General features: G+C 35.1%; 1 protein-coding gene across 3 annotated transcripts; it reads left to right on the top strand.

Annotated features, from left to right (window-relative positions):
* Nucleotides 1–8,308: 8,308 nt before the first annotated feature.
* On the top strand, nucleotides 8,309–15,736 carry LOC132616951 (uncharacterized GPI-anchored protein At1g61900-like). Of its 3 annotated transcripts, XM_060331744.1 has the most exons (9): nucleotides 8,311–8,562; nucleotides 11,154–11,321; nucleotides 11,967–12,254; nucleotides 12,529–12,837; nucleotides 13,434–13,679; nucleotides 13,821–13,832; nucleotides 14,248–14,391; nucleotides 14,511–14,555; nucleotides 15,162–15,736. In XM_060331744.1, the coding sequence occupies exons 1-9, from the start codon at nucleotides 8,499–8,501 to the stop codon at nucleotides 15,254–15,256; spliced, it is 1,371 nt and encodes a 456-aa protein (XP_060187727.1). In that variant the 5' UTR covers nucleotides 8,311–8,498; the 3' UTR covers nucleotides 15,257–15,736. The 3 variants fall into 3 exon arrangements, 2 of the variants coding, with proteins under 2 accessions (XP_060187727.1, XP_060187728.1); XM_060331745.1 differs by lacking the exon at nucleotides 13,821–13,832; XR_009573484.1 differs by lacking the exons at nucleotides 14,511–14,555; nucleotides 15,162–15,736 and having other exon boundaries at nucleotides 8,309–8,562; nucleotides 13,434–13,832; nucleotides 14,248–14,385.

The following is a 15,736-nucleotide window of genomic DNA, read 5'->3' as shown; positions in this document are numbered from 1 at the left end:
GGTTTTACATACTAGTACTATTCATCATGTACGAACGTCCCTTTTTCCCGGGGCCTGCACTTCACGGTGCAGATACCGGTTTTCAGGAGCATACACCTGCGCAGTAGGATCACTTCAGCTATCAGCTTATTGGTGAGCCCTACTCCTCTCGGGGTTCAACATGGAGTCTGCATTAGTATTCAGTTTATGGTAGTCCAGGGACATGTCCTGGTAGTTAGGATTCAGACGTGTTTTAGAGGTTTCATAAGCAGATATTAGTTCACAGAGTCAGTTATGCTTTCATGTTTGCAGACTATTATGTTTTCATGATATTTCATGCTATGAGATAATTTCAAGGATTTATTCCGCAAATTACATTCTCATGATTTATTTAAATTGTATCATATAGCTTATATTGTTTTGATGCCCATGTTGACAAGCAAGCCATGAGGTTTGATCGGACACATGCAAGCAAGGCCCGAGTGCCCTGTTACGCCCAGGCCATGGTTCGGGGCGTGACAGACTCGCCTCCTCCAATATTCACCGGAGGCTCTCTTTCTACCCGCCTCTTTGTCGTAGTCTTGCCCTTCTGGGCGGCTATAACCTTTCCCTTGGGCGGCATTCTGAAATCACAACACACTATTAGGGAGGATAAAATCTTATACACGGCTCTATCGCACGATCTCATAAGAAGAAAAATGGTCATTTTCCTAAATGCCCCGTAGCCTCTTGTTTATTGATGTGGCGCGCAACACACCATAAAAAAGACTCTACTAGACACGGCTCGTAGACACTTCCTAGGACGAACTGCTCTGATACCACTTCTGTCACGACCCAGCTAGGGGCCACGACGGGTACCCGGGGCTAACCACCGAGCACCGCTCGTACGATTACTTCTTAGACTCATTCAACAATCATTTATCGATTTCATGCTCATTTTACAAAAGAAACTGCCTTTCATTACAAAACATAATGTTTTTATACAATAACATATATCAATATATTTACACAATGTCCACGTCGTGAAACCACATAACCCACATTGAGTATCTACGAGCCTTTATTGGATTACACATGCAACTGTACACAAAAGATTCATCATAAGCACCTCCGGAACAAGGGAGTGCTTTCAGTCAGCTAACAGCTTCTAAGAGTCCGGAGCAAGATCTCCTCCCTGTCTACCTGTGGGCATGAACACAGTGTCCAAAGAAAACGAACGTCAGTACGAACATTGTACTGAGTATGTAAGGCAGGAATGAAATGAACAATGTCATAGGAGCATCATGAATCATAAGAAAAGATATAACCGGCTTGAGTGTTATAAGCAACATACTTTTTACATATGTCATATTTTACATCATCATAGTATATGTTTTGTCATATCCCATATATCATCACATTCATCATCACATACATCATCATATACTTCATCACGTACATCGTCACATCGTACTCTACATCATTACCCGCGTCCGGGTAATCCTCATATGCCGCCCACTAGTGGTGATCATGCCCGACCCTCTAGGCTCGGTGTAAACATAGCAGCCCGCATTAGCGGTGACATGCCCGGCCATATAGGCGCGGTGGAATCATACGCAGCCCGCATTCGCGGTGACATGCCCGGCCAAATAGGCACGGTGGAATCTTATCATCACAAAATCAATCATAACATATCACTATTACACATCTCATAACATAGCATCATCTTATCATCTCTTGGTATCTTATACATATCATCATCGTATTACAAACTAGCATTGTTAATCATCTTATAGACATATCATATATTAGCATTAAGAGCATACGTTAAGCTTTAAGGGCAACCACACTATGTCGGGGTGATGTAAGGTCGTGAACCCCCGATTATATTATGAATGTTTATGAGTATCGTGCCTCGCCTTGAAGGAAATAGAGCATAAGGCGAGTGTTAAGAAAGATAACATCATTAGCGTTATAGGAACATCATGCCACAATTTCTTGAATCGCTATACTCTAGCTCATTATCATCACCATCATATTCATATGTAATTCAATATATTGAAGGACTCATAGGCTTCGTTTCGTAGAAGGATTATATAAGACTTGAAGGATTCATGCCTTTTGAAAGAAAAGATAAGCCTCGCATACCTTTGTCATTTAACTATGCTATCGTTTGCTTGATTTCCTTTGATGTCACGTTTCTACCTTCAAGAGAGAATTCGTACCATCGTTAGTCAATCGACGAGAAGAACGCACTACTATTTCTAGGGAAAATTGGGCAGCATTTCCTTTGTTTCTACTACTTCTCCCATGTTTCATTTCAACTACCAAACATTCACAACAACACTCACAATATCGTATCAACAATTGTCATTTATCTACATTTACCACATTCCACCATTTTTCTCCAATTTCTCCACATCTATGGGTTTTAGCTCATCATCACATTTTCTCATACATCACACCTATTTCATGGTCTACACATCATTTATAACATATTTATACTCCCAACTCATCAATATTCATAGTTCAATCCAACTATCATTCAACTATGGCACTATTCACATTTTATGACCCATTTACTACACTCTTCTATAATCCAAGTGTTTCAACGTATAAATACTTCAGTCATCATGAGAAAGTCATAAAACTTACCTTAAATGTGGTAGGAACGAGCCTTGAGTAGCAATACTCTTCTATACCAAAAACCCTACTTCACTTCCTTTGCAATTTCTTGGTGTGGATGAACTTTGATGAGTTTCACACTCTTGATTTCATAGATTTGGTGTTGTTGATCTTGATTTTCCTTTGATTCTCTTGTGGATGAATATTAGAGAGTATTCTAGATGTTTCTTGAAGTGTGGAGTGAAAATGAAATGAATGGAATGAAAAAGGGTCCCTTATACTTAACTTAAAATTTGATTTTTTTATGAACAGTAGTCGAAGTGCACAGTGGCCGTAAACCCAGTTTACGGGCCGTATTCTGGTTTACGGTCCGTCTTTCACGACCGTATTTAAGCATAACAGAACCAGAAAGGTTTGCTGGAGGTCATGGTGGTTTACGGTCACAGTATACGGGCCGTATTCTGAGTCGTATTTAACCATTTAGACATTTGGCAGAAAGTTGAAGTTTTGGAATGTTGAAAGAAGATAGCAGTTTACGGTCCGTAAACCACTTTACGGGTCGTATTCTATTTTACGACCAACTGGGCCGAAGTGCAAATCTGCAACTTTCGCATTTTCAAAACTCATAAGTAGTCATCCCCTTCTTAGTAAAACATCGTACACTCATACTCTTCGTTGGTCTATTCATTGTACGTTCACGGAGAAATTGCCAAGGTGTAACATTACATATACCAAATTAATAATCCAGCATCTTGCAATTTGCAAGCAGACAAGCATAATAACTCAGTTTACATCCTCAAAAAAAAAAAAACTCTAATTTGTACAGGCTAAGATCAAATAACCAACAAAGCAATGGGTGGAGGCAATGGCTAAAAGGCAAAGATGACTCATGAGAAGAATGCTAAAAAGATGAAAGACCACAAGGGAAGTCAGCTTGAGGCCAACAAGAAGGCCATGAATATCAGGTGCAACGTGTGCATGCAGACATTCATTTGCACCATTTCTGAAGTTAAATAAATATTACTTCAATATTAAGTATTAAGCGTATATATAGTTGGATTATTAGAATATTAGTCATATTAATCACTAGTGGCATATAAATTTAGTTTGTTCGGGTCGGTTCGGTTGATAATTGAAGTCAATCGTATTCGAACCGTTAAACTGTAATATTTTATAATTGCATTTGTAAATCGAAATCGAATTGTATTATTCAAATTGAATTATCCGAATTGTTTCGAATCGGTTCGGAAATTCGGATTGAACCGATTCGTGCACAGGCCTACTGTTATATATCACGTTAATATTATCATTGTTGTGGTTATTATTATTATTATTATTATTATTATTACATTGTTGTGCTATTATTTCCATCCTTCTAATCGAATAATATCCTTATCTAGCCTTTATTTGCCCGTACATATTTGATTAGCTGGCAGTTTATATGATATTATTACAATCATTAGTATTACTTATTGATTACTATTGTAGCTTTATTGTATATTGATTATAACCATTGGTACTATCATTTTTCAAAGCAATTTGCCTACAAGCTGAGATCAACTATGTATAGAGCCAATCAAATCAATGTGCCACGTTTTCACTCTCGCACAACAAGTCAGTGGTTGTATGAGATTTCTTTTGTCTCACGAATTTATGTATTCAAATCTTATACTTTTTGTGGCTCATAAACTATAATCCCACTAACTTATGAGATAAAAGAAACCTCACGCGACTAGTATTAATTGTGTAAATGAAAAAATTTCTTTAATGTTTTCCAACTGCATATCAAAAAAATTCAAAAGGGTCGTTTGGTAGCGTGTATAACAATATTACTGAATAAGGTGTATTTGTAATGCTAGAAGTAATTATCCTGAAATTATTTCTTATGCGCCGTGTGATTTGGTGTATTAAAGACAATTTTGTTTTTAACCATGTTTATCCTTTTAACGCTTTCCAACTCCCTACCACATAAACTCAGACACAAAAATGAGAATTTGGGCCATCACGTGCCTAGAGCGTGACTAGAGGAATTGTCCAAAGTGTTAAGAAAGAAGACACTTGATTTGATTGGATTTATTAATATGGCCAAGAATGCAGCCATTTCATCATCTCACTTTCACACCGAGAATTTTGTCTTGGTCACTTAGTGGGGTCTTATATAAATTATTCTTCTTTTTTGGGAATAATTTTTTACTTTATTTAAAATTAGTGTTTAGTAATGAAAATTTTAATTCTAATTTGAAGTTGTATTTTAAATTTGAAAAATAGCTTTTAATCTATTCTTCAACTCACTTTTCACTTTTGAAGTTGTATTTAATGTTAAAATTTACATTCCTTCTATGTTATGATTTACATTAATGATAGAATATTTACTTTACGTTTAGTCTAGAAATATTCTATAATATTTATCTTCCTTCTAAGTCTAAGATTTACATTAATTACAAAATATTTAGTTTTCGTTTAGTTTAGTATCTATAAGAAAAATAACATATTTCCTTTTATTTTATTTCTTTTAATTCTCTATAAATAGTAATGCAGTCTCTTATTTTCAATGCAAGAATCAATACAATAAGTTTTCATTTTTTCTCTATTCAATTTTCTTTCTCTTTTTTTTTTCCATTCCATAACAGTGATATCAGCACCAGGTTCATTGATCTCAATGGATCAGTAATTTCATTGCAGAAGAAGAATATCTTTCAACCACTTTTAATTCATAACCATCTTCAACCCAATTTCAGCCCTTACTTTTATTTTTAACGCAAGACTATTTTAAATCAATTTTTAATCCATAGTATTTTTAACTTTATTTCAAATCATGACAAACATCAATATCTCTTTGAAAGTCCCACAACTCTTCATTGATGAAAACCAATAGAATTGGTCAGTGAAGATGAAGTTAGAAAACGATTTTACAAGACGTTCAAGAAGAAGAATCAAGTGTTCAAACTCAAATTGGATTCACCAACTTGAGTTTGAAGGGGAATGTTAAAATTTACATTACTTCTATGTTATGATTTACATTAATGATAGAATTTACTTTACATTTAGTCTAGGAATATTCTATAATATTATTTTCATTCTAAGTCTAGGATCTATATTAATTACCACATATTTAGTTTCCTTTTAGTTTATTATCTATATGGAAAATAGCATATTCCCTTTTATTTTATTTCTTTTAGTTCTCTATAAATAGTGATGCAGTCTCTTATTTTTAATACAAGAAACGATGCAAGAATCAATAAAATAAGTTTTCATTCTTTCTCTCTTTGATTTTCTCTATCATTTTTTTCATTCCATAACATTACATTCAAGCATAAACATTATTTCAAATATTCTTTGCAAAAAGTAGGGATAAGACATAAGTACCCCCTGAACAATACCCGAAGTTCTAGGACACACCTTTCCCTTGCGAGTAGGGCTGTTCACAGTTTTGGTTAAAACCAAAATCAAACCGAAAATTTAACCAAACCAAATAAAATAACCGACATTTGGTTTGGTTTGGTTTTAAATTTGAAAAAACGATAATATTTGGTTTGGTTATGGTTATAGTAAAAAATAACCGAATAAATAACCGAACCAAACCGATAATTATATACATAAAATTTATAATTATTTGTATGTATAATATTAGCTTTTCATAAATAATTAAAGATATTTTATACATTTTAATTATTAATTTAATTTTGGTCTACTTATTTTTAAGGCTCATGTCTTAAAAGAATATGTCCAACAATCCAAGTCCAACTCTAATAAGTTGTAAGCATAAGGGTTGTTTGTATTTTGAAACCTCTGTTTGACTTGTTCTTTTGAATCTAAACTGCGTTGCAAGTTTGGTCCACCTGATTTGCCAACAGCGTGTCTTTCCCTCAATATGCAGCAAAGTTCACCCTTGTGGGCCGTGAGGAAAAAAGAGCTTCATAAGAAATTTGAAGAACGTAGAGAGAGAATATTTGAATTGTCACGGCTAGTCATAAACCGAAAAACCGAACCAAACCGACAATAACCAAACCGGTGGTTATTATTTTACTTGGTTTGGTTATGGTTTTAGACATTTAAAAACCGACTAAATTGGTTTGGTTATGGTTTTAACCAATAACCGACCCAAACCGAACCATGAAAACCCCTACTTGCGAGGGTCCAATTACCCTCTGAAGTATTTTAAAGTGTAATAAACTCAACCCTAAGTGCTACCGTGGTATAGAGAACCAAAGTCTTGGGAGGCATGAAATTCACGCGCTGCCATGTGTAATTTCGCTATAAAAAAAACGATTTCATTTTCTTTCTTTTTGCTTACTTGTTAATTCCAAATATAATGAAATTATCACTTTATATTTAGAAAAATGAAAAGGACAATTGTTATTGTTATTGTTATTGTATGAACTTGAAAAGGTATTGGATGTGTTGAGCAAATTCGAAGGTTGTTGAAGTTTTAAAGTTGAGATTCAAGTGCTAAACTAATTCTAGATCCTTAGTTGTTGTTGAGATTCGAAAATGGAGAAAGAATTTTGAATCCATCATTGTTGAACCTTGAAAAACTTTGAAGAACAAAAAAATGGGTTTGTAGAAAAACTTGGTTTTTGGCCAATTTGAATACTGGAGTTTGGTGATTATGTTGTTGTGAAGTTGTAGTTGGAATTTGAGCTTGATTGATGCAGATTTGATTGAGTTTTTGTTGAATTTTAAGACCCAAAAATGAAGAAGACAAAGAACATTGCCTTTTTGTTTTTTAAGTTCTTGAAAATCAGCCTTTTGTAATGTTAATTAGTTATGTGTACTAATTAATTGTAAAATTGTCCAATAAAAAGGTGACATTTGTCCATATTATTCAGAAATTTAGCTCATTTTTCGTGTCTCACATGTCTCCAAAATAGTGTACACACTCTCTATGCCAATTCATCATCGAAGAGTATTTATTATACTTTAAAATAATTTAGGGAGGGTAATGAGACTGCTATAAAAAAGAAAGTGTGTCCTTGAAATTTCTAGTATAGTTCAAGGGGTATTGATGCCTTATCTCACAAAAGTTAACTCCAACTCCATAAAATACAAATAAAGTAAATACAAATAAAGTCAAAAATATTTGAGATATGTGGCCAAGCGCTTACTAATTATTCTGGCTATTCTTCATTACTTGGGTGTCCCCACACACTTTTGGAGCACCTCATTCCTAGGTACGAACAGTAATTGAAATACACAATATAATTATAGATTGTAATTTATTTAAAATATAGTTATTACACTTAAATGTCTCTAATATGTTATTCATAATGTAAATTTTTTCTTATTTAAATAGTTAAAATAGATTTCTCCTCCATTAAAACTGTTTAAGATAGACACTAAATCCCACGTAATACTGAATGACACTTGGCATGCTCATGCACTAATGATGCCTTGTGGTTGGAGCATGATCAGAGGAATTGTCCAAAGTGTTATCAGAGAAGACATTTGATATTGATGGATTTAATATGCCCAAGAGTGCAGTCAATTCATTATCTCACTTTTAACACTCTTGGTGGGGTCTCTCTAGGGTCGTTTGTGGTACACAGAATAAGATGAGATATTTTAATATTAAATTTGTGATTAATTTTATACTTTATTTGATAAAAGATATAAATTTATCTCAACTTGTATACAAGATAAATTACTCTCAGGATTATAATCTTCAAATTATAATTCTGGAATAATTTAGTCCGCGTATCAAACGATTCATTTATAATACTAATTCCCACATAGCTAATTTCATTACTGCTACTTCTTGTGTCCCCAACAACTTTTACTCTCCACTTTCTGCCACTTCACAGTTCACACTCCTCTTTCTTCACATTTCCATATACTACTATACTCATTTCTGATCAACTGAAATTCCAAGATTTGCTGCTAATTCTTGACCCTTTTGGGTCTTCTTGCATTCAGAAATGAGAGGAGTGGTCAGTGAAAGTTTCAGACTTTACCTTCTGGTTGTATTTATACTGCTTCTTTGTAAGTATTCATTTTTTTTTTATCTTGGTTAATTTACTTGTTTCTTGGATGATCTGTGATTATAGTCTTGAAATTTACCAGCTGTATTTTAATAAAGTTTCCTGCTTTATGAAGGTGTTGGGGAACTTGGTATCATTTCAACTTTAAAATCTCGCTTTTTATTTTTCAATTAAGCTCATCTGTCAATTTGTCATCGGCTAGAAATTATATTGAGCTCCTTCACTAAGATTTGGCGGCAAGCGGAATATTAGGGGTGTCAAATATGGCCCAAAAGATGATGCCTGCCCAAAAATTTATGAGTTGGGCTCAAGATAGTTTCATATCAATTTTTCATTTTTTTGTGCGGATTGTTCTTCAAAGGCACTGGTCTTTAATTTTTGTCCCTCAAATTGGTGGTCTTTAATTTTTGGCCTTCGCCTGATAACCGAGGTTTTGGGTTCGAAACCCAGCTCAGTAAAAAAAAAGAAGAAGGAATTTTGTAAGGCAGAGGTTTGGATTCGCAATCACAAGGCAGAGTTTTGCATGCCCAAACTCTGCCTTTTGAAACTCTGCCTGAGGTAGAGTTTGAATGCCTGAGGCCTAACTTTGGCCCGAATAAGCCTAACTTTACTACGAAACTCTGCCTTGCGATTTTTTCTTTGACTGAGTCGGGATTCGAACCCCAAACCTCATGGTATTAGGCGAAGGGCAAAAATTAAAGACCATCAATTTGAGGGGCAAAAATTAAAGACCAGTGCCTTTGAAGGGTAATTGTTCAAATGACCCTCAATTTTTTGCGCGGATTGCCCTTCAAAGGCACTGGTCTTTAATTTTTGCCCCTCAAACTGCTGGTCTTTAATTTTTAACCTTCGCTTAAAAAGGTGGCTGAAAATACTCTGAGGTTCTAGGTTCGAACCCCCACTCAGTAAAAAAAAATAAAAAATTGCAAGGCAAGGCTTTGCAAAAAGTCTGCCTGATGAGGCAGAATTTTCCTTAAGACATAACTAAAGTCTGCCGCATAAGGCTGACTTTTCATGAAACCTTGCCTTGCGAATTTTTATTTTATTTTTATGACTATGCTGGGTTTCGAACCCAGAACCTCGGGGTATTTTAGGCGAAGGGCAAAAATTAAAGACCACCCCATAGAAGGGAAAAAAGTGCAAATTGCCCATTTCATAGTGGACTGATTTTAGTCCAATCCAACATAGCCCATTTTAAAGTGATCTCCAACTTAGCCCAATACTAGCTCGTTTTTATGATTTACTTAAATTTGGGTTTATTGCTTGAGATTTACACCTTTTTTTTTTTTTTTAATTGTATACACTTTTCTTGTATCATATATCTTATAAGTAAGTTTGTGGTGTGTTTGATATGAAGGGAAATATTTGTCACGGAATTTTTTTTTCTGGAAAATATTTTCCACGAAAAATCGGCAAAAATCTTTCAGAAAAATGTTTTCCTAGAAAATAGACCCTTCAAAAAAAACTGGGTCAAGTTGGGCGGGTGATGATCCAGTCCATGTTTAGCCCATTTCAGCCCAAGTAACTTTTGCGCCAATGTTAGCCCAACCCATTTATTAGCTTAGCCCATTTTGATTGGACCAATTTCAGCCCAACCCGCCCATTTGACACCCCATAATTAATTGTTTGTGTAGATCATATGTGAATTGGAAAATTTATTGTGATTACAAATTTCTATCTTTGAAATCTCAACATGAGGGCTTCAACAGATAGAGGATGATAATTTAGCTGTAAAAGTGATTGCAGTCTGCCACCTGTTTTCTTTTGGCAAGTATATGATCTTCTGGTTTTAGTGTTGAACACTAATGTGGTGTATGCACATAATGTTGCTTGCACCATTGATCCGTATATTTTTGGAGAAAATGACAAAAAGGGTCCCTTATGTTTGGGAGGAGGTTCGAAATAGTCTCTAACGTTTTCTCTTAACAGTTTTGGTACTTTTGGTCTTCGTCAAATATTAAACAAACTTTGTTTGTTAGATTTGACGGAACTGTGGAAAAAAGATTTAGCAAAACGCTTGGAAAGTTCCACCAAATCCTAGAAACTGCAATACAAAGAATTGTACTACTGGACACCAAAAATAACAGAAATTGCACCTAGAAAAGTTTCTTAGAAATTGGTAAGAAAACTGCACCTCTTTTTATGCTTCCTATTGAGCCGAGGATCTTTCGGAAACAACCGTCCTACCTTCTTAGGAGTAAGGTCTGCGTACACTCTACCCTCCCCAGACCCCACGTTGTGGGATTTCACTGGGTTGTTGTTGTTGTTGTTGGTAAGAAAACTGCACCAGACTCTAGAAAGAGAGAAAAGAAATAGCAGAAACTGCAAAAATTGTACCCCAATTGTGAGTTCCTGGTAAATCCTTTTTTCCACAGTTTCCGTCAGATCTAACAGACGGGGTTTGTCAAATATTTGAGGAAGACTTTTTTGTCAAACTTAAAGGACCAAAACTGTTCAGACCATACAGAACTTACTCCCAAACATAAGGGTCCATTTCTGTCATTCTCTATATTTTTGCATACAAATTTTTGCTGGCTGTTTATTAGGAACCTGTGCTATTTCCAATCTTTGATGGATTTGCTATTTGTACAGGCCTCCAAGACTCCAGTTGCAGCTCACTGGACTCTCTAATCAAGGATATAAAGGAAGATACTTTTTTGCCAGAGACCTCACCATCTGCTGCTCCACAACCGCTTCTTCCCCTTCTTGCACCTTCTCCATTGGCACCTTTCAGAAACAGCACTTCACCTAAATTATCTGGTTTGTTTCATAAACTAATTACGTTAAACTCTTAGTCCGTAGCTAGAATAAAGTTTTGAAGTTTACCGATCTTCCAACTATGGAGCAACTTGGAGTAGTTCAAAGTATAGGCACAACATTATGCAAATATATATATTTTCTCATCTGCAACGGTATGCCAATATTTTTTAATAAAGAACCGGCTTAAGCAAAGCAGTACAATAATAGGATCTAGTTTGCTTTCACAAGCTGATTAAACTTTTATAAATAGTTGTATGCCTATGTTATTTGTTTTGTTTTAGAAACAAATTTCGTGAAATTTCTTATGACTTAGCAAGAACTTATATCTTGAAAATGCCAAGGTCCAAGCATAAACTATAGCATAGATTGGATATCAGAGTTCAAATTCCAACGGAGAGAAAAACCACTAGGTGACTTCTTCCCATTTGCCTAGGTGTTAGGGGGTAGTGTTTTTCGATGCCTGTGGTGGTGGGAGGTAGCAGGTACCGGGTAAATAGTTCAGGTGCATGCAAGCTGTCCCGGACACCACCAATTATAAAACAAAATATATAGTAACATAGATTTAGATAAGGGAATAGATCTCGGATGGATATTAGATTTTCAATATCCTCTGACTTCTCTTACTTTTTCTCTCACCCTTTCCAGGACATTGTACGCTGAACTTTGATGATGTGAAGAGTATGATGGCCGTGACATCAATAGACTGTGTAGCACCATTTGCAGAGTATCTGGCTAATGTCATGTGTTGCCCTCAACTAGAAACAACTCTTGTTATTCTTATCGGGCGCTCTAGTAAAAACAGAAATACGCTTGCTTTAAATGGGACCCTCGCGAAGCATTGCCTTTCAGATTTTCAGCAACTCCTGGTCAGCCAGGGTGCCAATGATACTCTTCAGCAGCTATGCTCTCTCCATCCCGAAAACCTTACTGAAGGTTTGTTGAAATTTGCTTCAGTTACTGCTGTACCTTCTACCATAATAAGTTGCTTAGTTTTAGGAAGAATCTACTTTTTTGAATTTTAAATTTCTATTACAGTTTTTCAGTTTGTTGAGATTTTTTTTTTTCCTGAATTTTTGTTAGATTTTCTGCAGATTATGTTTTCAATTTGGCTATTTAAAGCCCTCTATGCTTAATAAAATTATTGAGAGACATTTCTAATTATTCTTCTAATCTTTTTTGTTGCGCCATCTTTTAAAAAACCAACAAGGTTCTTGCCCAGTCAAGGATGTTCATGAGTTTGAGACGACTGTGGACTCGTCTAGCCTACTTGCTGCCTGTGGAAAGATCGATCTTGTGAATGAATGCTGTGAGCAAATTTGCGAAAATGCTATATCAGAAGCTGCAAAAAAACTTGCACTTAAAGCATCTTATCTTGCACGCATGGATGGCGTTGATCAGACAGCTATAGTTATTAACGACTGTAAAAGGATTGTACACCGATGGCTGGGAAGTAAACTTGAACCAGCTGGAGCAAAACATGTTCTTAGAGGACTTTCTAATTGCAAAAACAATAAAGGTGAGGAGTAAATACCAATTCTCTTGCATAATTAACAACCTTGGATTTCTCATTGCATAGTCATTATTTTTTGTAATGGTCAAAATGGGTTGAGTTAATGAATGGGCGGGTTATTGACCTGCCCAAAAGTTACTTGGGCTGAAAGCGAGTCATAACCCAACCCGCCCAATTCTTACTAAGTTTTAATTTCTTTTTATGTTCTTTTATAATTTATAAGTACCTAACAAAATTATTTTTTCTTTATTATGGCTATATACATAATGTATCAAATAAGAACCATACTTTTCAGAAAATATTTTGCCAACGTTTCTATCGGTCAATTTGGGCTACATATCAGCACAATTTTAGATAGGCTGAATTGGGTTGGGCTAAAATGGCTGAGCTAATAAATGAGCGGGGTCAATGACCAGCCAAACTTGAATGAGTTGTGCGGGTCATATTTCCATGGGCTAATTTTGCCACCCCTTATCTTGGTTATTTCTACAAACTTACCAAAATGCATGCTAAAGAAACTAAAATCTAATTACTGTTCTCACCTTCTTTCTTTGCATTTCTGGATGCTTTAAATCTACTGATTTGTTTTTTCTTCCCTTTAGTGTGCCCTCTGGTTTTTCCTAACATGAAAAATATTACAAAGGCTTGCGGAGATGGGATGAATAACCAAACAACATGCTGTAATACTGTTGACGGGTATGTGTCTCACTTACAAAGGCAGAGCTTTGTCACCAACTTGCAAGCTTTGGATTGTGCTGCCTCGCTTGGACTTGAGCTACAGAATGCCAATGTTAGCAAAAATATTTACAATCTCTGTCGCATTAGCCTCAAGGATTTTTCTGTGCAAGGTCAGCTTAGTTTTTGTAAGAAATATTTTTAAATGCCGTTTGGAGAATTGTGCAGCATACAAATATGTTGAGCTGACGTCAAATTTTGATCTTGTTATGTTTGTGGCATCTGGTTATCTTCAATTGACTATACTACACCAGTTACACCAGAAGGTAATCTACCCACTTTACCTGTTTGCAAATCCATTTCCATACCCCTTTGCGTTTTTTCCTTTTTCTTCCTTTTTCGTTTTCTTCTTTAGTTATCATATCATTTTACCTGCTCCGTCCAATTTATGTGTAGGTGTTTTACCAAGCATAAAGTTTAAGAGTGAAAAGGAAGACTTTTGAAACTTGTGGTTTATAGTCATTAATATTTGTGTGGCTATAAATCATTTCATTAAGGGTAAAATGGGAAGTTTAAAGTCAGATTGTTACTAACTATAGAAAGGTGTCATTCCTTTTGGGACTGGCTAATAAGGAAAGAATGTCACATAAATTAAGGCAGGGAGTATTAGTTTGGGGTTGAGGCTAGTTGCTATTGTTGTTGGAGTAAATAATTATTTGTTGTTCTTTTTTGTTGGAGTAGTTTCGGGGTGTCTTTTGCCTAGTTTACCATCAGATGCAATACTGGACAAAACTACGGGGATCAGCTTTGTATGCGACTTAAATGACAACATTCCGGCTCCTTGGCCATCTATGTCTCAGTTACCAGCTTCATCATGCAATAAGCGTATGTACTTGGACCTATTCCTTCTTATTATGTTTAATTTCCAAAAAAAAAAAAAAAAAAAAAAAAATCTTCTTATATGACTGGTCACTGATGTATATCGGAACTTCCTGTTTTTGCAGCTGCGAGAGTTCCTGCACTTCCTGCTGTAGCATCGGGGCAAATCAGTAAGAATATTGACTTACTCATTTGTAGTTTTTGTCATATTGCAAAATGCGACAGGTTCTTTCTTTTATCAGTGTCAAGTTCAACCTCTCTAAAATAAGGGCAATATGAAAAAAAAAAAAAAAAAAAGGAAAACAGAAGCTAATTCCAATGTGCTAAAACAATATCAGGTACTAGTGGGAGCAAAATGCTACGACATGTGATAATTCAAGAAGTTAGATTGTGTTTCTTTTACCCTGTTTATTCTGAAGTTTTCCCTCATATATTATTGAACAACTTCATTGTTGGTTGAGGTCTAGTGTCGAATCTTGTCTGTAAGCTTTCCTTTTCATAACGAAAAATAGAACTAAAAGATTGGAATCTACACTAAGTTAACATTGAACTTTGTTAGGAGTAATAAATTACCGCTATTTCGAGGATCCTAAGTATTTATACTATTTAGCGAAAAGATAGGTTTCATAATGCCATCTAAAGTTGTTTAAGCATTCTACTCTTGTCTGAAAGACATTCACCTAAATTTGCTGCTTGATATTTACTAAAGGAGAACTATTTTCTGTTTAAAGTTAAAAGTGCTGTTCGTTGACATAAATTTCTTGTTAATTTGTCAGATAAAGGATTAAATATATGGTCTCACCTGCTGCTGTCGACCTCGATAATACTAGAAATCTGCTGTATATATAATGCTGCCATTCTTGGTTCCTAGCAATATTTTGTGGATACGACGAGCGTACATCTTGACCAGAAAGGAAAATGTCTGAAAGTTACACTTCTCTGAAGGTTTCTGAGTGACATCAAAACTGAAAAATGTACAAATGCAGGAAAATCATGCACCTGAGTGAAAAATATACTCGGATGATTACAAAATCAATTTTGTGACAAAAAATTTACTTTGTTCTTGCATGTTTCGGTAATAAGAAAGTTAATTGTAAATACTTACACAGTAGGTAGATTTTCATGTAAATATTTGCAGTTGACAAAAACTTTGCCTTTGTATAATTTGAACTTCTGATGAAGCATTCTTAACCAATGCACATTAGGTAGGTTTCTATGAGTTAGTTTTTAGTGTTATAATGTTCTATTTTCCTTTGTCAATTTTATTTTGTATCTTTCTGTTATATTGAACAAAACTGGGAGTAAGGAAATTGTAAATGGAATCCAAACTTGTCCATTGTGGCATATTTTA

This window comes from Lycium barbarum, chromosome 11 (assembly GCF_019175385.1).
Source record: "Lycium barbarum isolate Lr01 chromosome 11, ASM1917538v2, whole genome shotgun sequence".
NCBI classification, from domain to species: Eukaryota; Viridiplantae; Streptophyta; class Magnoliopsida; order Solanales; family Solanaceae; genus Lycium; species Lycium barbarum.
Note: the sequence above shows the minus strand (reverse complement) of the source record. Positions and strands in the feature narration are given on the sequence as shown.